Source organism: Sciurus vulgaris, assembly GCF_902686455.1.
Source record: "Sciurus vulgaris genome assembly, chromosome: 17".
In the NCBI taxonomy this organism is placed as follows: Eukaryota; Metazoa; Chordata; class Mammalia; order Rodentia; family Sciuridae; genus Sciurus; species Sciurus vulgaris.
This window is the reverse complement of record NC_136478.1, coordinates 41857319-41884532: the sequence shown is the minus strand read 5'-3', so window position 1 is coordinate 41884532 and position 27214 is coordinate 41857319. Positions and strand designations below refer to the sequence as shown.

General features: G+C 43.3%; 1 protein-coding gene across 1 annotated transcript in view; it reads left to right on the top strand.

Moving 5' to 3' along the window:
* RHPN2 (rhophilin Rho GTPase binding protein 2) overlaps positions 1-27214 on the top strand; it is a 63124-nt gene that overhangs the window by 6733 nt on the left and 29177 nt on the right. The window contains exons 2-4 of the mRNA XM_079119909.1: positions 5782-5897; positions 21827-21955; positions 24734-24809. Coding sequence (XP_078976035.1) covers positions 5782-5897; positions 21827-21955; positions 24734-24809 — 321 coding nt within the window. The remainder of the gene's footprint in view (positions 1-5781; positions 5898-21826; positions 21956-24733; positions 24810-27214) is intronic.

Sequence of the window (27214 nt, the reverse complement as noted above, 5' to 3'; positions counted from 1 at the left end):
GTGCCCCAGGGTGGAAAGAAGGCTGGCACTAGGCCCTGCGTAGAGTGGGCCCCAGGGGGGTAGGAAAGACCGCACCCTGTCTTCTAGATGGCCTGGCCAGTGTCAGTGTCTACCAGAATCTCTTGTTTCTTCCAATTTAAGCAAGGCTCCAGTTTTTGCTTAGGTATTACTATTAAATACTTGTTTACAGGTGAATAATCTGACGATACTCTTAAGGACATGACACAAAAAGTTTTCAGTCTTGGTAAACGTATTCTAGTTAGAAGTTTTTTAGTTGCAGGTGCTGGAATTTCCAACCCAAAGTGGCTAAGGCAGGTAAACACATCCCTGAAACTTGACTCAGCTCTAAAAAAGGAGCAGATCACTGAATGAAACCACCTTGGTGAATCTCAAAACATGATTTTGAGTGAAATAAGCCAGACACAAAAGAATGCATACTATCCAATTTTGTTCACAAAGTTGTAGAACAGACAGAAATGTGTGGTGATGGATGTCAGGGTGTGGGCCACGTAGGGGTGTTGAAAGTGTTCTATATTTTGATAGGAGTGGTAACTCTGCAGATATGCACCTTTATCCATACTTAAGAAACAATATGCTTAAAAATATGTGTATTTTATTATATGTAAATTATACCTCAATAATTTAAAAAAAAAAAAAAAAAGGAATAGCTTTAGTAAGGAAGGGAATGAATCGGTTCCTGTAAACTGAGAAATCCAGAGGAATGACTTCAGGCCTGACTTGATCAAGGGCTCAAATGCTTCACTCAAGCTGCTTCTCAGGTCTGGGATGGTTCCATTTCTGGGGAGATACTCCCTTACTGGAAGAAATATGGCTACCCCGGCCTAGTCTTCTATCTTTCTAAGTTTAAGGCCAATGAGGGCCTCTTTTTTTTTTTTAATTCAGTACTGGGGATTGAACCTAGGTGTGCTCTACCAATGAGCTACATCCCCAACCATTTCATTTGTTGTTTTGAGACAGGATCTTGGTAAGTAGTCTGGACTGGCCTAGAACTTGTCATCTTCCAGCCTCAGCCTCCTGGAATCATAGCCAGGTGCCACTGTGCCCAGTGAGAGCAACTTCTTTTTTTTTTTTGGGGGGTGCTGGGGATCAAACCCAGGGCCTTGTGCTTGCACGGCAAGCACTCTACCTACTGAGCTATCTCCCCAGCCCGAGAGCAACTTCTTGATGAGCTGTGTTTGAGTCTGATTGTCACGTATCATGTGCATATCCCTGAACCAGTCTCAGAGTAAGCGACATGCCTTTCCAGCTGGCCAGGCATAAGTCAAATGTTCTTCCTTTTGGAAAGCAGGTTAAGAGAACAGGTATTTACCACCCCTGACCATCATGGGCTCCAAAGTGGGAGAGGGGCATGAGTTGTACTGTTCCTCAAAGGATGTGGGGTAATGCTGGGCAGCCCTGAGCCAGGGGGCACATGGAGGGAAACCTGGGGGTTGGCAGGTGAGCTGCCCCATCCTCCCCACACATTGCTACCACTGTGCCTGCCTCATATGTCTTCTCAAAGTGGCAGGAAGTATATGGGCTGCAGACCCGCTCCAGCCTTTACTTACTCCAGAGTCTCTGTTAGCTCACCTTGCCTCAAACCTGTGGGAGCTGAAATGCTGTCCCAGGGTCCACATAGATGTCTGACCCTTGGGAGATGCCCACATAGCTAGTGATGATACTGACACTCAGTGCTTGCTTTTCTTGGGGGTTGCTGTGCAGCCATCCTGTCACATTTCAAGATGGATGGAAATGCTTGAACCTAATCCTGGCGAGGGAACCTAATACACTGTGTGTAGGATAAAGTCTCACTATGTTGTAGGGGTTTGTCAACAGTGACCCTCAAGGCCAGGACAACTCAGTTGGTGCCCCTGGTACCTGGTGCAAGCCCGTATTCCAGTTTGGGAGCTGCTCTACGTTCCCATCATGAATGAGAGAATGCCACTGAGTGGCAGGCGCTGGCCCAGAAGCTGTGTTTGTAGGGCTAGGGCCTTGTTACTAGGTAATATCAGGAGAAGAAATGTGTGGGTAACCACTGTGGGGGCTCCCTAGGAAAAGAACCCCCTAGAAGGAGCTAGTGATCATTCACAGCCTCTGATGATACCAGGGGGTGGGGTTTCCAGATGTCTTGCCCAGATTTACCTTTCAGGAAAATTTCCAAGTAGCCTGGTGTGTTTCTGTGGTTCCTAGCAGGGCCCAGCATTCCTGCCTGTCAGTAAGAAGTAATGTAGTTTTGGGTCCAATTACTCAGTCAGATCTAATCCTAAACATTCCTATGCCTTATCTAGAAACTTGACCCTGCATCTGTGGGCTGGTTAGGGCGTAGTGATTCCAGAAGTTGGGTAAAGTATAGGAGCAGGAAAAAGTTCTTATCCGTATGCTCTGATGGCTGCTTATCTGAGCTCTGGGAATGTACATAAAGGAATTAGTTATTAAAGCTTCTTTGTAAAATAAAATGCAGCACTGGTGAACCATGTAATTCTGAACCAGCCTGAACCAGCCCTTCATGGTAATTTTCAGAAGTGGAAAGAGACCAACAATTATTTTAACCCTGTAATGTTAAATTAGCTTAATATTAAAGACATTTTTGTCTTATAGCTGAAAAAAGACAATTAGCTTTCTGGTTTTAAGCTTAAATCAGGGATTGTTTAATGGTTTAAAAGGTACTAACTTTAAGATTCCTTCCAAATCGGATTCTGAATATCTGTGCAAATTGAACTCAGGAGGAAATGTTCTTGTAAGTTAGGGAGAACTAGGTGGGGGGCTGTGTGGGGGACAAATAATGGTGACCTGCTGGGAAGTGAGAAGGAGAAATCTTCATGGCAAGTGAAATGTAACTCATTTCCGACCCACTAATCTAAAAGGCCACTGATAATGGGGACTTCTGAGAAAGTTGGTTATAGTAACCTTGGTAACCGGCCTCTTTTCTTCCTGCCAGGGGTTCAGGCTGTGGGCGTGGCTCTGAGTAAAGTTGGGGAGGCTAGGTGTGTGCAGAACTGAGACTGCAGTGACGCAGTTGGAGAGAAAGGGCAATCTCGTCGTGGAATACTGCCTGCCAGGCCACACCCAGGGAGTAGCCACAGTGCCCAGCCTTACAGATAAGCTTCAACAAAGAATGTGGTCCTAACTCAGATCCCTGAGCTTCTACCTGTGTGGGATGGGGAGAACTTCATTAGGTTTAAATGAAACTTTGTTTCTGATCTTAAACTTAATAGGATGAAACAATGTAATCCAAATACCCCAGGAAAATATACACAGAGAACACAAGTAGAAAATTCACTGAAAAAAAGAAGGAATCTAAGTGATCTTTACTTTATTAAAAAAAGTATACCATATATCACTAATAGTACGCCTGCAAATTGGAAGAATGGGATTTTTGTTTGTTTTGTTTTTTGTTTTTTGCCATACTGGGGAACTTTACTGCTAAACCGTATCCCTAGCCCTTTTAATATTTTATTTTGAGAAGGGATCTTGCCAAGTTGCTGAGACTGACTTTGAATTTGGAATCCTCCTGCCTAAGCCTCCTGAGTTTCTGGGATTACAGGCATGTACCACCAAGCCCAGCTAAAACTAATACTTTTGAACTCAACAAATAAAAAGCAGATAGCCCAGCTCAGAAATGGGCAAACTATGTATTGATATTTCTCCAGAGAACATCTACTATGGCCAGTTAGCCTATGAAAAGACTTTTACTGCTTATCTGACCAGTGACCAAGGAGACTGATGTGAGGCAAGAACCCTTACCTGTGCAGGATTAGTCAGGGTTCAGGATCCCAGCTGTAGACTGAAATGAGCAGAGCGATGTTTTATTTCTTGGTGAGGAGAATCAAGCTCAGGTACTCAAGCATGCTAACTCAGTGCTTTATCATTGAGCTATGCCCCAGCCCAAGCTCATGATGAGATGTAGATGTTCATCATCACTGACTATCAGGGAAATGGCAGACCCAAACCACAAGTGTGTGCAGTAGCATACACTAGGATAGTTATAGTAAAAATGATAAGTCCGGGGTGTAGCCAAGTGTTAGAGCAGTTGCCTAGCATGCACAAGGCACTATGCATGTGTGTGTGCACACACACATACATACAATACAAAGACCCTTACAAGTATTGCTGATATATGGATAAGTTGGAACCCTAATGGAAATGTAAATTAGCATAGTGACTTTGAAAAATGGGCAGATAGCCCCATAGAATCAAAACATACTTCCATATGAAACCATGTCATAATTGGACATGGTGGCATAGAACTGTAATCCCAGTCATTTGGAGGCTGAGGCAGGAGGATGGCAAGTTTGAGGCCAGCCTCAGCAACTTACTGAGACATTGTCTCGAAATAAAAAAATAAAAAGGGCTGGGGGTGTAGCCTTGTGGTAAAGCACTACTTGATTCAATCCTTAGTACAAAACAAACAAACAAAAACCTGACAAAGTGTATGTACCATAGGAAGGCCTATTTTGTAAGGTTGACCCTTGCTGACTTCTGGAAACCTGGTCCTTAGAGTGTTCGAGTTAATTCCCTAACTGATAAGGTTTCACTTTGTCTAGACTGGTGGTACAAAAGTGTGGTTGATGATGACTACCTGCTTTTCTTCTAGGAATCTGGAATTTTAGTACATGTTAGGCAGAGGAGGCCTTTGTGATCAGCACCCAATAAAACATCCTGGGCAGTTTCTCTAATGGACTAAGTTGGGTGGAGCTGTTGCATTTTTGGTTCTAGGAAAGAATGTGCTATGTGACCCATCATAGGTGGGAGAAAACATAAAGGAAGCCTGCATGATTTCTCTGAACTGTCTGTGCAACCTTACTAAGCTGCTGTGATAAGTCTTGATCATAAGTACAATATGCCTAGTCCTATGAATTTTTTTTTTTTTTTTTTTTTTTTTGGTACTAGGGATTGAACTCAGAGGCACCCAACCACTGAGCCACATCCCCAGCCCTTTTTATATTTTGTTTAGAGACAGGGTCTTGCTAAGTTGCTTAGAGCCCTCCCTAAGTTGCTGAGGCTGGCTTTGAACTTGTGATTCTCCTGCCTCAGCCTCCCAACTGCTGGGATTACAGGCATGTACCACTGTGCCCAGCTCCTGTGAGTCTTTGTGGTGAATCTCCCAGCTTGAGAGTGGTCTTGAGAACTCCCAACACAGCCATGGATGTAGAAAAGAGGAACATGCTTGGGACTGGAATGTAGTAAACTATGGTATATGTATTTATGGACATGTCAAAATGAACCTATTATGTGTGACTACAATGCACCAAAGAAAATATCTTTAAAAGAAAATAATAACATGCATGTAAAATAGGTTGGAAAGAGACCAATTCACAATGGCTGTTTTAGAGTTGTGTTATTATGAGTGATTTTTAAATTTTCTTTATACTTTTCAATGCTTTATGCATTTTTAAATTATGTTACTTTATTTTATTTTATTTTTTCTCTCTTTTTTCCCTCTCCCCCACCCCTTCTTTTTGGTATCGGGGATTGAACCCAGGGGTGCTTAACCACTGAGCCATATCCCCAGCCCTTTATATATTTTATTTAGAGACAGGGTCTTGCTAAGTTTCTTAGGACCTCACAAAGTTGCTGAGGCTGACTTTGAACTTGGGATCCTCCTGCCTCAGCCTCCCAAACCACTGGGATGGTAGGTATGTGCCACCGCACCCAACTCTCTGTTTTTCTCTTTGATGTTACTTTGAGAGGTTATTTTTGGTAAACATTTTTCTGTTCTGTTAAATATCGTCGTCATTTTTGGAGTGACTGATTGGGCATCTCTTATTATTTTTCCCTTAGGGTTGTAATCCCCTTGCACAAACTGGTCGGAGCAAACTGCAGAATCAAAGGGCTGCTTTGAATCAGCAGATCCTGAAGGCTGTACGCATGCGGACAGGAGCGGAAAACCTTCTGAAGTAGGTGTCTCTGGCCTCACTGCCTCCGCTGGGAGCCCAGGCCTCCCGAGGCCTATCCGTCTCTGTCCTATGCTCCTAGGACTGGCTCTTGTGTCTGCCTTGGAGTCCCACCTCTGTCTGGTACCTGGAGCATGTTCTTTCTTGCTTCGAGCTTGGTTTTGTTAAAGACAAATATTTTGCCCACCCTTACTGTGCTTGGGAAGGGGTACCATGGACAGTGGAGTGTCAGCCGTCCTATTCTGAAGTCCAGCTCTTGCCTTAGTTTTTATTTTCCTTGCTTTCTATAGGTCCTGACTGTTTTCTCTGCTGCCTGGTGAAGATCACTGCTTGGTAAATGTGTGTTGAATGTACAAGGGAGAGCAGGGCAGGAAGATGGATCTTGAGCATTTTGATTGACAGTGTCCCCTTTTCTAATGAGAGGGACCATAAACCAGGCATGGTGGCACATGCCTGGGTCCCAGTGATTCAGAAGACTGAGGCAGGGGGATGGCTTGAGCACAGGAGTTCAAGGTCAGCCTGGACAATATAGTGAGGCCCTCTCTGAAAACGAAACAACAAAAGAATAAGTGCATGAGAGGGATGCAGTGTAACCCTGTGCTTTTGGGACACTCAGTGGTATGCCAGATGGAAAAAGGTTCCTTCTCAAGCTCAGAACACAGTGAAGTCTTACCCATGCCTAGGCAGCTATAAATCCTCCCCATACCCTTTAATAAAACACAAGACACTGTGCCAGCTTTCTTTTGTTTACTAAGACTGCAGAGTTTCTTCTTCCTTCAGTTATAGAGGAGGCTCTGTTACCCCCTTGCCACTTTTTACAGTGGATGGTCAAGGTGGGTACTCTACCTGCTTTCCAGGTAAGTTTGACAGGTGGGTGCCTCAGGAAGAGATAAGGAATACTTTCAGGGACCCCAGAACCCCAAAACCTGGCAGGGAAGGGGGCTTAATTTGCCTGCTCAAAATTGTAATTCCCTTGGAGCTTTCCAAAATTTTCAGGGATTTCAGGGGTTGGGGTGGGCACCAAAATGTTTGCAAGGTTATGGATGGCAGGTGTTCCCAAGGAATCACCTACGCTGTTGGGGACTGTGAGGATCCCAGAAGTTTCTTGGGAGGTTGTTGAGAAAAATAAACATGCCAACTGAGTATTTGGAAAGAGGTACAAGACCGAAGGGCTCTCTGCCTCTGTAGTCTGCCTCTGAATGAGTGAATGGCATGATCAGCAACGTCACATTGGCTGATCCCGTGAGCACTCAGTAAAACAGGAGGAGAGTTTTCAGCCTTCATCTTGGGGTAAATTAATTTCTGAATTAGTTGGAAAGATCTTAGAGATAGTATAGCAGGTAGGGGAAAGAAAGGCATGGACAGATGCTTTGTGTGTGGGTGGTCATGTGCTTTTTTTTCCCCCCCTATGGTTGAACCTAGGGCCTCACACATGCCAGACAAGTGCTCTATTACTGAGCTATATTCCCAGCCCTTTTAAACTTAATTTTGATATAGGGTGTCACTCAGTGCTAAGTCTGGCCTTGACTTGTGATGCTTCTATCAAAGCCTTCCTAGATGGACCAGTGCTTGTGTATATGCACAGAAGGATGAAGAAAGACACCGTTAGTAGAATTGGCTCTTGGGAGCAAGACCCAGGGAAAGGGGGGCAAAGATGACTCTTTTTCATACATTATTCCCTTTAGTGTTTGTGCTTTTACTAACTGTATGAATTACTTTTACTCATAATTTTATCTTTTTTAATTAGTTCAATTTATTTATACATAATATTGGAGTTCATTTTGACATAATTATCCAAGCATGGAATATAATTTGCTCCAGTTCAGTCCCCAGTCCTTCCCCTTTCCCTCTTCTCCTCCCTCTCCCTGTTCCCTTTTCTCTACTTTGTTGATCTTACTTCCATTTATTTATAGCTTTTTAAAAAATTAATGCATTATGGATATATATAAAGGTGTTATTCACTGTGGTATATTCATATATGTACATAAGAAAGTTTGGTCAGATTCATTCCATCGTTCCTCCCTTTCTGTCCAACCCCCTCCCCCTCAATCCCTTTCCTCCACTCCACTGTCTACCTTCTATTTTCATGGACCCCCACCTCCCATATTTTTCCTTATTTTGTTCAGCTTCCACATATGAGAGAAAGCATTCGACCTGTGACCTTCTGGGTCTGGCTTATTTCACTTAGCATGATGCTGTCCAGTTTGCTCCAATTACCAGCAAATGCCATAATTCATTCTTTTTTTTTTAATTTTTATTAGTTGTTGATGGACCTTTATTTTATTTATTGCGGTACTGAGTATCGAACCCAGTGCTTCACACATGCTAGGTGAGCACTCTCTCACTGAGTTACAACCCCAGCCCTCATTCTTTTTTTCTTTTTTAAATTTATTTTTAGTTGTAGATGGACACAATAACTTTATTTATTTTTAATGTGGTGCTGAGGATTAAACCCAGCGTCTCACACATGCTAGGCTAGTGCTCTACCACTGAGCCACAACCCCAGCTCAATAATTTCTTTCTTTATGACTGAGTAAAACTCCATTGTTTATGTATACCACATTTTCTTTATCCAATCATCTATTGATGGGCACCTAGGCTGGTCCCATAGCTTGGCTGTTGTGCATTGGGCTGCTACAAACATTGTTGTAGTTACATCCTTATAGTATGCTGATATTAGATATTTTGGAAATACACAAAGGAATGGGATAGCTAGGTCATGTGGTGGTTCCATTTCTGGGTTTTTGATGAGTCTCCATACTACTTTGCAGGCCTGTTGTACTAATTTGCAGTCTACCAACAATCTATAAGTGTACTTTTACCCCTATATCCTCACCAATGTTTATTTTTATTGGTATTCTTGATAATCACCATTCTGACTGGAGAGAGATGAAATCTCAGTGTGGTTTTGAATTGCATTTTCCTTATTGCTAGAGATGTTGAACAGTTTTTTGCCTATTTATTGGCCATTTATATTTCTTCTTTTGAGACGTGTCTGTTGAGTTCTTTTTACTCATTTGTTAATTGGGTTTTGTGTGTGTGTGTGTGTATGTGTGTGTGTGTGTGTGTGTGTTGAGTTTTTTGAGTTCTTTATATTCAGGATATTAATCCTCTATCTGAGGAGCAGGTAGCAAAGATTTTTTCTGTTTTGTAGACTTTCTCTTTACATTCTTGTTTCCTTTGCTGTGCAGAAGCTTTTTAATTTTCTGACATTCCACTTTTTGGTTCTTGATTTTATTTCTTATGCTTTAGGGGGTCTTGTTAAGGAAGTCAGTGCTTGTGTCAGTATGTGGGAGTGTTGACCCTAGATTTTCCTTTAGCATTTGCAGAGTTTCTGACCTAATTCCTAGGTCTGTGATACACTTTGAGTTAACTTCTGTGCAGGGTGAGAGAGTGATCTAGTCTCATTCTTCTACATCTGGATATACAGTTTTCCAGCACCATTTGTTAAAAAACTGTCTTTTCTCCAACATATGTTTTTGACACCTTTGTTGCGTATCAGATGACTGTATCTCTGTGGGTTTGTCACTGTGTCTTCTGTTCCATTGGTCTTCACATCTGTTTCAGTGCCAGTATCGTGCTGTTTTTGTTACTCATTTTTATTGTGAAATACTGCAGAGGTCCAAAAGAATAATATAAGCAACTCCCTGGAATGTGCCACTTGTTCGGGAATAACAGTGCTGTGTCTGTGTTGGTTTTATTACTCCCAGAACAGCAGAGGACAGGAGGTCCTGGGTGGGAAAGGTCTGGGGAACCTCCTCTCTGGCTCCTTTTATTACTAGGTGCAGGGGAGGTTGTTACTAGAGGGCACTGGGAAAGTATTGTAACATTTTAGCTTTTTTTTTTTTTTTTTTCTTTTAAGTCAAATTATACCAAAATTTATTAGAAGGGAAAAAGCAGGGGGTGGAGGAGCACCCTCAAGGAAGAGAAGTAGGTCCTCTCACAGAGGGCACTGACCACATTTTAGCTTTTAAAATGTCTGAGAGTTCCCTAACTGGGCAGAGTGGTAAACATCTGAAATCCAGTGACTTGGCAGGCTGAGACAGGAGGATTGCAAGTTCGAGGCCAGCCTCAGAAACTTAGTGAGGCCCTGGGCAACTTAGACCCTGTCTCAAAATAGAAAATAAAAAGAACTGGGGATGTAATTCAGTGGTATAGTGCTCTTGGGTTCAATTCCCAGTCCCCCCCCCTCCACCCCCCCAAAAAAAATCGACAGTGCCTCTCTCGGAAGACAAGTCTGGACCTGAGACTCATCTTCAGCTTCCCACAGCACAGTGGACCTCAGGAGCACAGCTCAGGAGAGGCTCCCTGATTTTAGCACCCACTCCCTGTTCTGGGAAGTCTGGTGTGTTTTGTGACCTCAGGCTCTGGTTGACACTTATTTTTTTCTTGCATACTAGGGATTGGACCCTGAGGATCTTTACCCCTGAGCTGTATTCCCAGTCCTTTTTATTTTTTATTTTGAGACAAGGTCTTGCTAAATGGCTGAGACTGACATCAAACCTGTGATCCTCCTGCCTCAGCCTCCCAAGTTGCTGGGATCACAGGTGTGTACCTCTCTTTTGTCTGACACTTTAACAGGTCAGCTCTATGGGCTGGGGAGTAGCCCTGAGGCCTCTCTAGGAGTAGTATCTGTTAAATTTTCCTGTTCATGAATTTACGGAGCACCTTTTTTTGTTTTTGGGTGTAGAGGGACACAATACCTTTATATTATTTATTTATTTTTTATGTGGCGCTGAGGTTTGAGCCCAGGGCCTCATACTTGCTAGGCAAGTAAGTACTCTACGACTGAGCTACAAACCCAGCCCTTACAGAGCACTTCAGTGCCATGAAGGGCTGGAGGTACATAGGGTGCCCATGATGCATGTGAGGTCCTCTTTTGTGGAGGGGAGACTTTTTTGGGAGGCGGGGATGGTGCTGGAGATCGAACCCAAGGCTTCACACATGCAAGACAAGTGTTCTACCACTGAGCTATAGTCCAGCTGCAAGGGGAGACTTTTAATACACAAATAAACAAATCATACCACGTCAGGAAAAAAAGCGATGTTTTCTAGGACATGATGAAATGGAAATGTGATAGGGATTGGCCCAGGGTGGCACAGCCTCAGAGACCTAGGGCAGTCAGAGAGGCTGCTTTGACCATGGGACTTGGAGTTTCTCAGGCTGGAACTAGAGCAATTCTGTCTGTCTGGTTTTCTTAATGACACCAGCAAATAGCTCTGAGGCCCAAGTCTGGCACAGGCTCACTGTCGGGTTAGCTGTTGTTGAGGTGGCATGGGTGGGGGTGGGGGTGGGGTTTGTTAATGATTCTCACACTGACCTGAAGGTTCAAAGTGCCCACTCTGCAGAATGTTGTCAGAGGAAACCCTAAAGGTATTTATTAATCTGGTTCAACCGACAGCAACGGTTTTCTGAAAATAAATAAGACATTTTGCCGAGCCTAGATGTGGCTCCGTGGTGTCCCTGGGTGATCTGTTACAATTACGTGTTGAGCAAGGGGTTGTTTCTGTCATGCCTTGGGCCTTGCTCTCCTTTCTTCTGATTGTCAGGTGTTCAGCTGCAGTCCCCCTGTGAAGGTAGAGCAGTTGGAACAGGAACAAGGGGATGAGTGGGAAAATGTCCCCAGAAATGCAGGATTGGAAGTAAGGGTTCCAGTGCATTACCAGGTGAGGGGACATGGTGGCTGGGTAGGTGCTGTGAGCTGCCAAGTTTTAGGGCCCTTCAAGGTCTTCTCTGATCCATATCAGCAAGTAATCCTTGAGCTTCCTGGAATTTGAGTAGGAGAATAGCCAATATTTTAAAGGTACCTTTTCAAGTTGAGCAAGGACAATATTCTCTCTCTTTTCCCAAGTCCTTTTCTTTCCTTGAGGAAAGATGGGGTTAACATGATGACATTTCTCTGAAACTGAGATGGTCTTTATGACATTTAAAGCAAGTTGCCACATGGTTCAGTTTTAACTAACTCGTTCTTTGATCGAGAGCAGGTCGTTTATCCTCCTTGGGCTTCAGGTTCTCCTCTTGTACTGATAGTTGTACTAGCTCAAGAGCACCTCATGACACTTGCGGGGCTCAGGTGCACATGGAAATGAGTGAATGGGGCTGGATCAGTGTTGGGAGAAGATAGGGAGCAGCGGGGACTATGGTGAAGTACACAGCTTATGCCCTCTCTGGAGGGGGAAGATGCATGGAGGGTGAGGCCTGCATGCCAGATCTTCTGTCCCTACTTCCACAAAGCTGGAGCTCTCTTTTAAAAAAAAAAATTGGGGGGGGGGGGGGGCCTCTGGGGATTGAACCCAGGGGCACTTTACCATTGAGTTGCATTCTTAGCCCTTTTTATTTTTTATTTTGAGACAGGGTCCTGCTACGTTGCTGAGGCTCGCCCCATACTTGTGATCCTTCTGCCTCAGCCTCCCAAGTTGCTGAGATTACAGATATATGTCACCCTGCCCAACTTAAAAAAATATATATATATTTATATATATATATTTAGATATATATATATCTTTCTCTCTCTCTCTCTCTCTCTTTTAATTATTGGTACTAGGGCTTTAGCCCAGGATGCTTTATCACTGAGTTACATCCCCATCCCTTTTTATTTTTTATTTTGAGACAGGGTCTCAGTAAGTTGTTTAGGGCCTCGCTAAGTTGCTGAGGCTAGCTTTGAATTTGCAGTCCTCCTGTCCAGCCTCCTGAGTTTCTGAGCTTACAGGTGTGTACTACCACACCCAGCTTAAAAATCTTTTGATTGTTGCTAGGAACAGTGGTGTACTCCTGTACTTTCAGTTATTCGGGAGGCCAAAACAGAAGGATTGCAAGTTCGAGGCTAACCTGGTAAACTTAGCAAGACCCTGTCTCAAAATAAAATTTACAAAAGGGCTGGGGATGTAGCTCAGAGGTAGAAGACTCCTGGGTTTAATTCCCAGTACTGCAATCACTCTGTCAGTCTTTTGATTGTTAAATTTTTAAACATTGGCAACCAGTTAAGGGGAGGGAAAAACAACAACCCCAGGGCCAAGTGAACAAGTTGCACAGGTCTCCGGTCTCGTTTGTGATCTCTTGGCCAGAGGGTCATGGAATTTTTGGCCAGGAGTAACCCGGGGTGGTTCAACGAGAGTGACTGGAGGTTAGTGACTGCTCACACGGTCACTTCTGAAGGGCTGGCATGTGTTCTTGCAGTGCGATGTGGGAGCCCTCGTTGACCTTTGGGGCTGGCATGAACTCCAAGGCCTGCCTTCCCGTACTGAGAGGTGGACTGGGAGCAGATTATCCTGCCAGCCCACCTAACCTTCTGTCCAAGTCAGGTGGCCACATAAGGGCATAGGCTAGTCCTCAGGCCTACCTTCTGAGTCCCTGGCAGAGCAGGCTTCAGGACCAGTTCCTGGAAGAACAAATGGCAGAGTAAAGTCTGCTCCCTAGAGTCAACTAAGCTAAGATTCCATAAAGTCTCTGAAGCAGGTGCAAGTTACTGGGTCAGTTATGGTACCTGTTCCCAGAGGAACAATTTTACTAAAAGACTTGGGAGAAATAGATCTCATGGAAAGAAATAGGGACGTGTGTTAGAAAGCAAAATTCACATGTGTGTCTAAGATAAAACACGGGAACATTACAGAAATTTTTGACTTAGGGCACAGACGCCATTGTCATACAGAGGGTTTTGTCTGAAAGAAAAGGTCTCAGAAAGCTCCAAATGGTGGGAAAGTGTGTGGGTGTGGTCAGTAGTCACAGGAATTAGTTGAATGTGGCCTTCCTCCCTCTGTTCACACTTGATGTCTTGAGCACTACCAGAGTAAGTGAGACACCTTCCCATTCTTTGTTCTTATAGTACATGTGTGCTTTTCTTAAAAATCCCTTTGGTCAGAGGGAGGGCATGGAGAATAATGTGGGGCACTTTCTGGGCAGAAAAGGCTGAAGCACACCTCTGCCTTATTCTGATCAGTCTTGAGTTCTCTTTTGGCTATAATGTCAATTACTATACCACAGTAGCCGAGAGGAGTGGACACTCAAACAGAAAGAGGCAGCACATTCCTCTGAAAAGACCCAGGGAAGCCATTGATTTTCATTCAGAAAGGCAGCCAGGGTACAAAGCATCAGCATCAATGAGACCCAGGCTCTGGTCTTAATCCCTGATTTGGACCGACTTGTTTTATATTTGACCATTGCCCCAGCCTGGGGCCAGAGATATCTGGGTGTATCCACTCTCTTAAATTGGTACACCTTATTCAAGAAACTTTCTTTTACCAACAAATCTGTGAAAAATCATTATCTGTGCTAGAAACACACCTTAAACCCTAGAGTTGATTTCTGAATCATCTACATACCCAAAGATCAGCATTAGAGAAGCCACGTCTAGGACCCCACCTGGCTGCCAGCATTATTCAGAGTGACCCACACAAAATGATCCACATCCAAGGAGCTGCTCAGTGATGGGTTCCAAATCTTAGGTGGCAAATTGTTGTCATGTTCAGAATGGAGGAGACATAGAAAATTAGTATGTAAAGGTGGAGAAATCGAGAGTTGGCAAAATGTGGATGTTGTCTTGGCGTTTGGTGGGGGTCTTAGTGTTTCTGTTGCTATGGTTTATCTTGGACCCAGTCTGCTGCCAAGAACCCAGTCAGCTGACGTTAGGGAGCAGTCTTCATTCTGACTTGTTTTCTTCCAGGAACTACAATTTGTTGAGCCTCCATGAGGGAGAAAGGACTGTACAAGCTTCTAGGCGAATTATCAAGAAGCAGAAGACTCGTTCTCTAGGAGTTATCATTCTTTATCCAAAATAGATACGAAGCACACTTACTCGTTTGTACAACATGTCAGATTAAAGCAGGAGTGAATCAGAATGTGAGGGCAGAAGGAAGAAGGATACAAGAGAGATTTAGATTTACCTGGAGGTAAGGCTAGCACATGCCACGGAGTCCTATATATTTTATCAGATGTGATCCACAGTGTGTCTATTGAGTTTCCTGGCAGGCAGTGTGAAGAAGGGACTGTGGTCTGGAACACACTGTATATTCATGAGCCAAAAAACAACATATTGTTAAAAAGTGAACCCCTTCTCAATACTGAGAGCTGAGAAATTTTTCTTCCTTGAATCCTTAGGGATAATATTGACTAGTAAATCAGTCATTTTCTCAATAACCCTTCTGTAGCACAGGTTTTACAAGCTGTGGGTTGTGACCCATGGTGTGTAATGAAATCAATCCAGTGAATTGCTGTGGTATAATAAAAAATAAATATTTGGTCTTTGTTCCCTGTGTTCCTGGTACAGAGCTCCTAAAACATTGACTTCTGTGTACTTGGCACAGACCTCCTAAAACCCTGGGGATCTTTCATTCCCAAGTAATAAGAATATCTTTTGTGTGCTAATGAGATGACTCCTGGTGGGGGCGTCTCAGCATGGGGACGATCCCCAGAAAGACCAGACCATGATGAGATGGCTGGAATTTTTAGCTTCCTATTTCCTCCCACCTCCAGAGATGGTAGAGGACCTGGAGATTGAGGTCAATTACCAGTGACCAATGGCTAATGAATCATGTCTGTGTAATTAATCCTCCATAGAAGTCCCTAAATGATGGGGTGCAGGTTGCTCCCAGGGTGGTGAACAGGTGCTGGAGGAGGCACACCCAGAGAGGTCAGGGCATCCTTTACTTGCCTCCCTTCCGTATCTCCTGTGCATCTCTTGCCTTTGGCCATTCCAGAATCTCATACTCTATAATGAGCCAGAAAGGTAGGTAAAGTGTTTTCCTGAGTTCTGTGAATCGATCCAGTGAATTATCAAACCTGAGAAGGGGGTTTTAAGTTCCCCCAATTGATAGCTGGTCAGTGAGAGATCCAAGTATTGCCCTGTCCTGGGACTTGCAGCCTGTACCTGTAGTTTTGTGAGACTGAACCTGTAATTTACAGGGCCTGCTAACTCTGTGAGTTGGAATTGGGATTGAATTGAATTGTTGGAAACCTAGTTGGTGTTGGAGAATCAGAGAATTGGAGAATCCTGAACACCTTTTATGTTGGGGTGGGGGAGTCTGACCTGGGGATTGAATCCAGGATTCGTTGCTTGCTAGGCAAGCATTGTACCACTTAGCTACATCCCCAGCCCAGCCTCAGTTTTTTATACAGGCTGTTGTTAGAGTAGAAGAGGATGTGTTGGATGTGGAGTGCATCACATCTGTGACTTGGTAAGGCTCATGTTTCAGGGATACACATGTGTATATAAAATGCATTTCGTACTGGTGATCATGAACCCTGCCCCCCACTTCCCAAATCTCCAAACTAGTGGCCTGGCTAGGGAAGCCCAAAGGAACAGGTGTGAAAGTTTCCTGGGCAGCCAGAGAATGAGCACTGTCATACAGGTGGCAAGGTGAAGGAGAGCCCCTGTGGAGGGAGAGACTGGAGGAAGAGGGCTAGCACTTTGCTCTCTGGAGTAAAAGTGGACATGTGGGAGCAAAGCAAGCAGGTGACAGGGCTGTTTTCATCAGCCAAGGAGGGAGCAGTGTTAACATCCGGTCTCTCTGGCTGGCTGGTGCTCTCTGCTAATGAACATCAGGTTTCTTCATCTGCGAAATGAGAACAATTTTAGCACCCATTAATGAGATGGTTCGTGGATGTGAGCACAGCATAGGTCTGCCTCAATACCTGGTTATCATTTTATAGTTATTTTTTGAAGAGATTCCTAATCTGTAAAACAAGGGATTATCTGTAAGGTCTTTGAGTCAGCGTAATTATCTGTGCTTGAAACTTGTGTAAAAGTCAGCATACCATAGAAACACCTGAATGCTCATGTTTACTGCAGTTCAGTTCTCAATAGCTAAGTTATGGAATTAGCCCAGGTATCTGCCAGTGGATGAAAGGACAAAGAAAATATGTACAAGATGGAATGAAATAATGCCATTTGCAGAACTGGAAATGAACTGGAATAGAACTGGAAGTCATTGGTTGAACAAAATCAGGCAGTCCCAGAAAGCCAAGTATTGCATGCTTTCTCTCATATGTGGAATCCAGGGGGGAAGATAAAAGTAGAGACTATTAAAGAAAAAGGAAGGTCAGGGAAGGTAATGAGGAGTGGCTATTATCAATGTTATGTCTATGTACTAATATGCCACAACAAAACACATTATTCTGTATAATTAAAATGCACTAATAAAAAAAATAAAACTCCGGTAAAGTTTGTTGCTGTATATTGCTGAATGCTGTTCCATTCCATGAATACACCATGTGAGTATACCAAATTTTTAAAAACATATTGAGATATTTTACATCCTTTTTTTCTAAAAAACGTTTTTTGTGGGGGCCGAGCTTGTGGCTCAGTGGTAGAGCACTTGCTTTGCATATATGAAGCACTGGGTTCGATTCTCAGCACTGCATATGAATAAAATAAAGGTCCATCAACAACTAAAAATATTATCAAAAATATTTTTTTGTAGATGGACACAATGCCTTTATTTTATTTATTTATTTTTATGTGGTGCTGAGGATCAGACTCAGTGCCTCACACTTGCTAGGTGAGCACATTACCACTGAGCCACAACCTCAGCTCCTTTACATCCTTTTTGTTGTTGTTGTTGTTCCAGAGTCTCCTGAGTTGCTTAGGGCCTGACTGAGTTGCTGAGGCTGAGTTTGAACTCATGAGCCTCCTACCTCAGCCTCCTTAGTGCTGGGATTACAGGCATGTGTCACCATGCCTGGCCCCCTTTACATCCTTTTTTAAAAATATTTTTTAGTTGTAGATGTACACAATACCTTTCTTTCTTTAAAATGTTTTTCTTAATTGTAGATGAACACAATACCTTTATTTTATTTATTTATTTTTATATGGTGCTGAGGATCAAACCTAGTGCCTCTCACTTGCTAGGCAAGTGCTCTACCACTGAGCCACAACCCCAGCCCCAAGTATACTACCATTTTACCAGTTAGTGGACATTTAGATTGTGCTGCTTTTTTAGCTACTGTGAATATTTATGTACTATCTTTGGATAAATGCATATTTTTATTTCTCCCATGTTGATTCCTTGGAGTGGAAATGCTAGGTTATATGGTAAGTTTATGTGTAACTGTCAAACTGTTTTCTAAAGTGGTTTTATCTTTTACCTTCAGTAGTATATGAGGGCTTCAGTTTCTTCGCATCTTCAATGATACTGTTATTACCTGTCATTTTTTTATCATAGCCAATCTAGTGGGTGTGTATTGGTGTCTCATTATGGTTTTAATTTGCATTCCTCTGCTGACTAATGATAGGAGCATTGTTTCATGTGCTTTTGGTAAAATGTCCATTCCAGTGTTTTGTCTGTTTTAAAAAGAATCAAATTGCGTTTTGAATTATTTAGTTAGTGTAACTCTTTATGTATTCTGCATACATATTATTAGATATATAATTTGCAAATATTTTCTCTTGGTCCTTGGCTTTATTTTCTCCTTCTCCTCCTGTGTGTGTGTGTGTTAAACCCAGGTGCTCAGGCATGCTAAGTACTAAGCACACACTCTACCAGTGTGCTACATTCCCAACCCCCTTCATTTTCTTATGGTGTCTCCTAAAATGCAGAGGTTTTTAAACTTGACAATGACCAATTCATCAATTTCTTCTCTTATGGATTGTGCTTTATTTTATTTTGTGCTATATTTTATCCAACCCAAGGTCATGAAAATTTTCTCCTATATTTTCTTCTTGAAGATTTAGAGGTAAAGTTCTTGTGTCATGGCTCTTTTTTTTCCCCTAATTTGCAGAAAATGATCCACATAGCAGGCCTGTTGGCAAGATTGACTCTTGGTTCATGTCTGGAAACTTAGATTTTAGGAGGGTTCCCACCCTCCCAAGCTGATACAAATGGTTTACCATACCTAAACTACACAAATGATTTGTCATGTGAAACCACCTCTTTCTCTTCTAGAAATCAGAATTTTGGAGTTTTGCTAGGTGGAGGTGCCTGCTTGATCAGCCCCCAGAGTAAGTTCTGGACACTGCATCTCAAATGAGCTTTCCTGATAGATGGCATTTCATACGTGTTGTTGCTTGACCTGCGTGACTCCACTGGGACAGAACTCCTAGAAACCTGTGCCAGGCTTTCTTCAGACTTCTCCCCATGTGTCCGTCCTTTGCTTTGTCCTGCTAGTCATAGTGGCAAATCAATTGCTGAACTGGGGTGTTATGGTTTGGATATGTGGTATCCCCCAAAAAGCTCAAGTGTGAGGCAATGCAAGAATATTCAGAGGTGAAATTATTAAATTATGAGAGTTGTAACCTAATCGATGAATTAATCCACTGATTCAGATGAACTGGGTGGAAACTGTAGGCAGGTAGGAGGTGTGGCTAGAAGAGGCAGGTCACTTGGGGCATGCCTGTGGGCTTTATATTTGTCCCTGGTAAGTGGAGCTCTCTGTTTCCTGGTGCCACGTCCTGAGCTGCTTTCCTCCGCCATAGCCTGCCACCTTGATTTCTGTCTCACTTCGGGCCTTGAGCTATGGAGTCAGCCATCTGAAGATTGAGACCTCTGAAAATGAGCCAAAATAAACTTTTCCTCCTCTAACTGTTCTCATCAGGTCTTTCGATCACAGTGATGAGAAAAACTGACTAAAACACTGGGGATGGTCTTGGGGATCCTGACATAACTATGAATCTCTAACTGCTTTAGCACCAGTTGTTGAAAAGGCTAACTTTCCCCCATTTTGAACTGTCCTGGCTTGTTTGTCAAAATCAGTCGGCCATAAGTATAAGGATTTATTTCTGGTCCATTGCCTCTCCTCATGCCAGTACAACCCTGTCTTGATTACTGTGGTTTTGTAACAAGTTTTAAAATCAAACAATACTAGTCCTCCAACTTTGTTCTTTTTCAAAATTATTGTGTTAGAATATTATTCAGCCATAAAGAAGAATAAAATTATGGCATTTGCAGGTAGATGGATGGAGTTGGAGAATACCGTGCTAAGTGAAATAAGCCAATCCCCCAAAACCAAAGGCCAAATGATTTCTCTGATAAGTGGATGATGGTACATAATGGGTGGAGGCAGGTAAGACATGGGAGGAAGGATGGACTGTGTAGAAGAAAATGAGGGATGGGGAGGGGGCCGGGGGAAGGAAAGATAATAGAATGAGGCAAACATCATTACCCTATGTACATGTATGATTATACAAACAGTGTGACTCTACTTGGTGTCCAACCAGAGAAATGAAAAGTTGTACCACATTTGTGTACAGTGAATCAAAATAATAATAAAAAGAAAAGAAAAAGAAATTGTGGCTATTCTAGGTTCTTTGTGTCTCCATATACATTTTAGTATCCACTTGATGATTTCTGCTAAAAAACTTAGGGGTATTTTGATGAGGACTGCATCGGGTCAGCAAGACTTGACATCTTGACCATAATGAGCCTTTGATCCTTAAACAAGGAGTATCTCTTCATTTAATATCCTGGCAACATTTCACAGTTTTCAGTGTTCAAATCTTATACTTTTGTAAAATTTATTACTACTTTTTTATGCTATTGTGAATTGGTTTTTCTCAGTTTCATTTTAAAGTTATTCATTGCTAGTAAGAAATAGAATTAATTTGCATGAGGATTTGTGATTTATTTATTTATTTACTTATTTATTGAGCGCTGGGGATTGAACCCAGGACCTCGCACATGTTAAAGCACATGCCTTGCCACCGAGCTACACTACAGCTCTGAATTCTGCATATTGATTGTACCCTGGACCTTGTTACATTTATTAGTTCTAACACTTCTTTTATGGATGCCTTGGGATTTTCTACATAGAAGATAAGGCCATCTGTGAATAAAGACAGTTTTATTTCTTCCTTTCCCATCTGGAAGCCTTTAATTTCTTTATATGCCTCATTGCTGCGGGTTTGAACTTCTAGTACAGTGTTTGTGAGAAACGACAAAAATGTACACCTCTACGTTATCCAGAGGCTAAAGCAGTCAGTTTGACTGTTAATTATGTTAATTGTCACTTTTTGGCGATACCTTTTATCAACTTTTGTAAATTTTTTTTTCAACTTTTTTTTTTTGTAAATTCTTATTTTTCATAGTTTGTTGAAAAGTTTTATCATGAATTTGCATTGGATTTTGTTAACATGCTTTTTTCTGTATCTACTGAGATAACCATGGTTTTGTTTTTGTTTTTTTGTTTTGTTTGTTTGGTACTGAGGATTGCACCCAGGGGCTCTCAACCACTGAGCCACATCCTCAGCCCTTTTTATATTTTATTTAGAGACAGGGTCTCACTAAGTTGCTTAGAGCCTCACTAAGTTGATGAGGCTGGTTATGATCCTCCTGCCTCAGCTTCCCAAGCCACCAGGCCCAGCTCTCCATGTGTTTTTGTCCTTTATTCTATTAATATAGTGTTACATTAATTGAAACCAATCTTGTATCCTGGAAAAAAATCATAGTGGATAATCCTTTTTATATGTTGCTGGTTTGGGCTGCTGTTGATTGAGGATTTTTGCATAGGTATTCATAAAGGATACTGACCCGTTTTGTTTTGGATCACAGTAATTCTAGCTTTATAGAATGAGTTGGTGTAGTGTGTTTTTATTTTTGTCTTTTGAGATGGGTCTCACTTGTTGCCCAGGCTGGTCTTGAATTCCTGGGCTTGAGTGATCTGCCTATCTGAGCCTCCCTTGTCCTGGGACTCATGCTACTGTGCCTGATATAAAGGGAGAATTTATGGCCTTTTACAGGATGACTGGAAGTTGTCATCTTTTCTCACGGGTAATTTTTTGCAGGGATCTCTTTAAGATTCATATATGGCAGCTTGCAGTGTTCTTGGCTGTGTTCCTTGTTCCCTTTGCTGGCGGGTATGGCTGAAGATGGGGCAGATGCCCAGGGTCTCGGAGACAACTTGTCTGAGACAGCAATTCCTCCTGCAGGAATTGAGGGTTGGGTCTGCTCACCTGGCAGCCAGAGTGCTTGACTGAGAGCACGTCTCTCCTTTCTGTCTCTGAACAGAGCAGCCACAAACCAGAAGGTGCGAGAACAGGTACGCCTGGAGCTGAGCTTTGTCAACTCGAACCTGCAGATGCTCAAGGAGGAGCTGGAGGGGCTCAACATCTCAGTGGGAGTGTACCAGAGCACAGAGTGAGTGGGACACGGCTTCTTCGGAGAGTGCACCTGTATCCAGGATGGGACACAGAGAGGCGGGGGCGGGTTGGGGGCCGCAGGGGGTTGTGGACCAAGGGCATGGCAGCCCCTGCTTTGGGAAGTGAGAGAGTGATTGGGTTTGGTGTTGCTGTGGGTGCAAGGGTTAAAGGGATGAACCTGTGGAGTTTGTTGGGAAGTACTTGCAGTGTCCGACAAACTGGCATTTGTCCCTGGAACCCCTTGGCAATGTCCGGGCATCTTTCACATGGGCTGCAGTGATGGCTCTGCTGTAAAGATACCCTGCAAGTGCTTTGGTGGGTGACCATAATAGCTGACATGACAGCTGAGGCCAAGGTTGCCCTGCCACTTTCCCTCCCAGACTCTCAGCATGCACAGGGCCTGGCTCTGGGTCTTTCTGTTGATAGAATGCTCTGTCTTGATGGGGATCTTTTATGTCAAAGTTAAGGGACCTATCTGAGCTCCCCAAGAAGATGGTACTGTGGAGATACTTAAGAAACGTAGGACAATAAGTGTTTGAGGAATGAAAGTTATAATTCAGAAGTGTCCCCTTAGGAAGGTAAAGTATTGAAGTGTGCCTTCAGAAAAGCCCAGAATGTACCTTGCCCTGGGTGAGCTACTTTTTGGGGAAAACAGTGTCCATCTTTAATAAGAAATAACAGACCTCCAACAAAGGGTCTACACGCGTGCCATGTGGGGAAGTGAGGCCTCTTAAAAGATGGGTGCGTTCCAAGGTAAACTCAGGCAGAAAATAGTTCCCTGGATTAACAGAAGGAAGACATTTGGGAATTTTGAGCCACTTGGAATGTGCATTTCCTGACCCTAATCCTCTGCGTGGCACCTGGGTTGTTTTTCAAAGCTGAGAGCCAAGAGCAGGTGCCTGGAGTCCTGCTCTCTGACAGTCCTGTGCCTGTCAAAAACCTGTGGGCTCCCAGTGCACTCTCAAAAACCTGGTCAGTTCAGCACCATGTATGGCCAGAGGTCTGAGAAGTTATGTTCCATATGTGTACGTTGTGTCAAAATGCATTCTACTGTCATGTATAACCCATTAGAACAACAACAACAACAAAAAACCTGGTCAGGGCAACAATGAATGGAAGGTTCTCTCAGCCTCTACTCTGGTATTAAATTCCAGGGGTTTTCCCCAAACTTTCAAGGTTTTTTGTTGTTTGTTTGTTTGTTACCCTTTTAGTACTAGGGATTGAACCTGGGGGTGTTCTACTACTGAGCTACACCCCAGCCATGTTTATTTTTTATTTTGAGACAGGGGTTTTGCTAAGTTGTCCAGGCTGGCCTTGAACTTTGATCCTCCTGTCTCAGCCTCCTAAATTGCTAGGATTATAGGTGGGCCATCACACCTAACCCAAAAAGTCCAAATTCCCTCAGGAGTCAGACTTTAGTAACAAATGGAGAGTGGCCCATTTGTTTTGTTAAAAAGCAGGGTTTTCCCACAAAGATACATTTAAGCCCCCTGCATAGTCACATAGTCTGGAACGGCTTCTGTTGATTTCCCTGTGTCATTGGGGAGAGGGAAGAGATATGCAGATACCAAATGACACCTTGTATTTACACCCTTCATTGTAACTATTTTCAAAGTAGATCATTGCTTTCTGAGTGCTGTAGATCGTTAAGCGCTTCTGTGAGGTAGGCAGGGAAGAAATGATATCATTGCACAGATGAGAAAATTCAGGGAAGTCCAGGTCACAAAGAAAGTCATGTTAGCACCACATGAGGGTGGAGGTGCCCTGATGATGGGAGTCCTCAGGATACCTGTCACTCTTCTCATTGCCTGGACAGTAATGGGAAGAGCAGACCTTGCTACCAGACCTGGAGGAGCAAGGCTTGGCCTGCCTTTATCTCCTCTACCCAAGTCCAGCCTTCCTGGCAGGTTTGGGGAAGCCAGGTACTGAGGTTTGGTCTCACCTGCTCTTAGCACAGCAGTGCCACAGTGGCAGTTTCAGCTTACACTTGCATTGTCCACTCACCCTGCCCAGCATTCCTGACCTTCTCTCTGGTCTGGGCTAAGCAGCCTGCGGAGGTCTCCTGTTACAGGTCAGGGAGCTAAATCCCTATTTGCAAAACACAGTCTGCATCCTGTTCACTTCCTGATGGCCCTGCCCCTAGGAATGTAAGCTCAGAGGTGTGGGTTGACTGAGTGGTCACTGGGGGCAGGGGAGGAAACTTGAGGCTGACTCTGGACTGGGAGCTAAGTGTGCCTAGGTGTCAAACAGGGCCCCACGCTGTGAAGTCTTCTCTATGCAGGCAGTGGAATACTTATTGTAATGCACCCTACATGTGGAGTCCAGGGGCCAGCATGGGGGGTGTTAGAGGGCAGTTTGACAGGTGGGACCCACTGTGGTGAGGAGAGGAAGAGGAGGAGGACAGGGGTTGGAGATTAGAAGGGGGCTCTAAGGTGGTGTACCCAGGTTGGGAAGCCCTGAGTGCAGCAGACAGGTGGATTCCAAGCAGTCACTGAAAGTTGAGATTGGAGGGATAAACCAGCGGTGGGTTGGTGGAGTGGGGGTGGGTCTTGTGTGTTAGGTGCAGCATCCAGCTGTCACAGGGAGCCAAAACCCCTTTTAGGAACTCAAGGAAGGGGATGACTTGAGTTGTCCTTAGGGAACATGAACCTGTCAGCTAGCGGTGGTGGATGGGTGTGAGAACAGAAGCGGGGACCTGAGCTGGGCTGGTGGGGTGAGGCTGTGGAGTGCCAAGTGGCCTGGTCGGGGTTCACATGCCTTGTTGTACTCCTTGTAGGGAGGCGTTTACGATTCCTCTGATTCCTCTTGGCCTGAAGGAAACCAGAGACATTGACTTTTCAGTCGTCCTCAAGGTAAAGAAAGCAACCGGGCTCAGTGTTTACAATGGGAATAAAGAAATTGTATATTCTTTGCTTTCGGTCCACTGCGCCAGGGGTCAGCGATGTCTGTGCAGGTAACCTTCAGTCACCTACATTCATTCCTCCCGTACCCTGTTTTATCTTACTTAAATTGTGTAACCAATTAAGGTCATGTTTTTGGAAGAACAAATTCTCCTGCCCCAAACATTTTATTATAGAAAACTTCCAAACTTATGGAAAAACTGAAAGAACGCTACAGTGAAACCCTGTATTCTCACTGTGTAAATCCTACCATTAACATTCTGCTTTATCACCCACCTGTCCATTTACATCTCCCGGAATGTGCCCATCAGTCTATTTTATTTTGTGATGCATTTCAAAGTAAATCAAAGATATCAACTCACTACCACTACCCTTAAGTACTTGAATAGCTAGAGTTTGGGGTTTGATTTTTCCCTCTATCTAATTCTTGAGTTTCTGAGCTCCTTTCTCATTTAGTAGGAGGTACTTGGAGACCTGCAGCACAGTCACTGTACTGCATCCTGGAGATGCCCTAAGCCTTGCCTTGGGGGCCTGTGAGTCTGTGGGGGTTCAGTTTGGAAACTGAAGGTCTTTGTTGAAGTCATACAAGAGAGGCCGAGCTCCCAGACTGGGGAGGAGACCTTCCCACACCTAGAATATTTAATTATTCTTCCACTCCCCAGTTCCATCAGTTTGAGGTTTGGTGTTTTTTGGTACTGGGGACTGAACCCAGGACTTGCATAGGCTAATAAGCAAGTATACTACCACCAAGCCATATTTCCAGCCCCATCTTCAATTTGAGATGTTATGACTCACCTCCAACTACTGTTTAGGAGAAAACGAAAGAGATGATGTAGAAGGTAGCATCTGTCTTTGAGCCTTCCAGTACAGACATAGGGGATAGGAATGAATCCCAGAATTGTAAATGATGCTTCAAAGAGTGATGTTTCTGTGCACAACCATAGAAATGAAAAGTTGTGCCCCATTTGTGTACCATGAATCAAAATGCAGTCTGTAAAAATAAAAAATCATAAAAAAAGAGTGATGTTTCTTTTCATACAGATCCTGTTCATTGATTCATCTTGGACTACTGTTAGATAAGAAAAAAAGAAAAAATTATCGTGGTATTTTGGTCACTACAGAATTTATTTTTACCCCAATACTGGGGATTGAACCAGGGGTGCTTTACCACTGAGCTACATTCCCAGCCCTTTTTGTTTTATTTTGAGACAGAGTCTTGCTAAGTTGCTAAGATTGACCTCAAACTCGTGACCTCCTGCCACAGTCTCTGCAGGTGTAGCTGAGTTTACAGATGTGCACCACCACTTCTGATCAGAATTTGTCTTTTAAAAGCAATGGATTAATACTTTGAAAGCAACTGCACTTGACCTCTTCTTAAACAAAGGCTGTGAGTTACTTGACATAAAAGTTCATTTACCCAGGGTCTTTTGACTGCTGCCATTGTTTGGAAATTCAGGATCAAACAATGTGAGTTTAGGGTTTATATTGGAGTTGGAGAAAGACAATTGGTGGTATTTCAGGGCTCAGATTGACCAGAAAGTTGATTTTCTGGGTAGAAAACTGTCCAGGAGCAGCCTCTTTATGCCAACTTTCCACAGTCTGCCTGAACTTTGAGATGTGACTTGCTCTGCTCTGTGGGACCAAAATAATCCCTGTATTTGTAGAAAAGTTGCATTTCTACAATTGTTTCTTTAAGATTTAATTTGTCTGTTGCCTAGTGCCAGATTAAAAGAATGTGGACATTTTAAAGGAGACTCTCTTGGAGAAACTTAGGAATTTTATGGGCATCTGCAAGGATCCAAACAGGTCACAATGTTGCTGAATTCCACATTAAAGCAAGTGAAAAAAAAAAAAAAAAATCACATGCTGTGGGCATAGCCAACTGCCATTCAGTAAGGCTTCCAACCATGTCATTTTATCCAAAAAGAGACACTGCAAATGTCAGTCATTCAAAAATGAGAAGGTTTGGGGGACTTTCTATTTTCTCCCTTCCACATTTGTATTTGAGAGAAACAAGCAACACAGAAGTTGTTCAGTGGACTTTGTCGGGGCCATTCCATTTCACATCTGACGTGTGTCCGTGGGGTGGGAGGTTTGAGACTAGGAAAGCTTCATGATGTGATTTTTTTTTTTAATGAATTTAACCTTTGTTTTAATGTGGTACTGAGGATAGAACCCAGTGCCCCACCCCTGCTAGGCAAGTGCTCTACCACTGAGCCACAACCCCAGCCCTCCTGATGTGATTTTATTCTGTTTTAAAGACATGGGCTTTAAAATGGCTACATTAAAAAGTATCATCAGGTCTGCTGGTGTAGCTCAGAGGCAGAGTGCTTGCCTAGAATACATACACAAGGTGC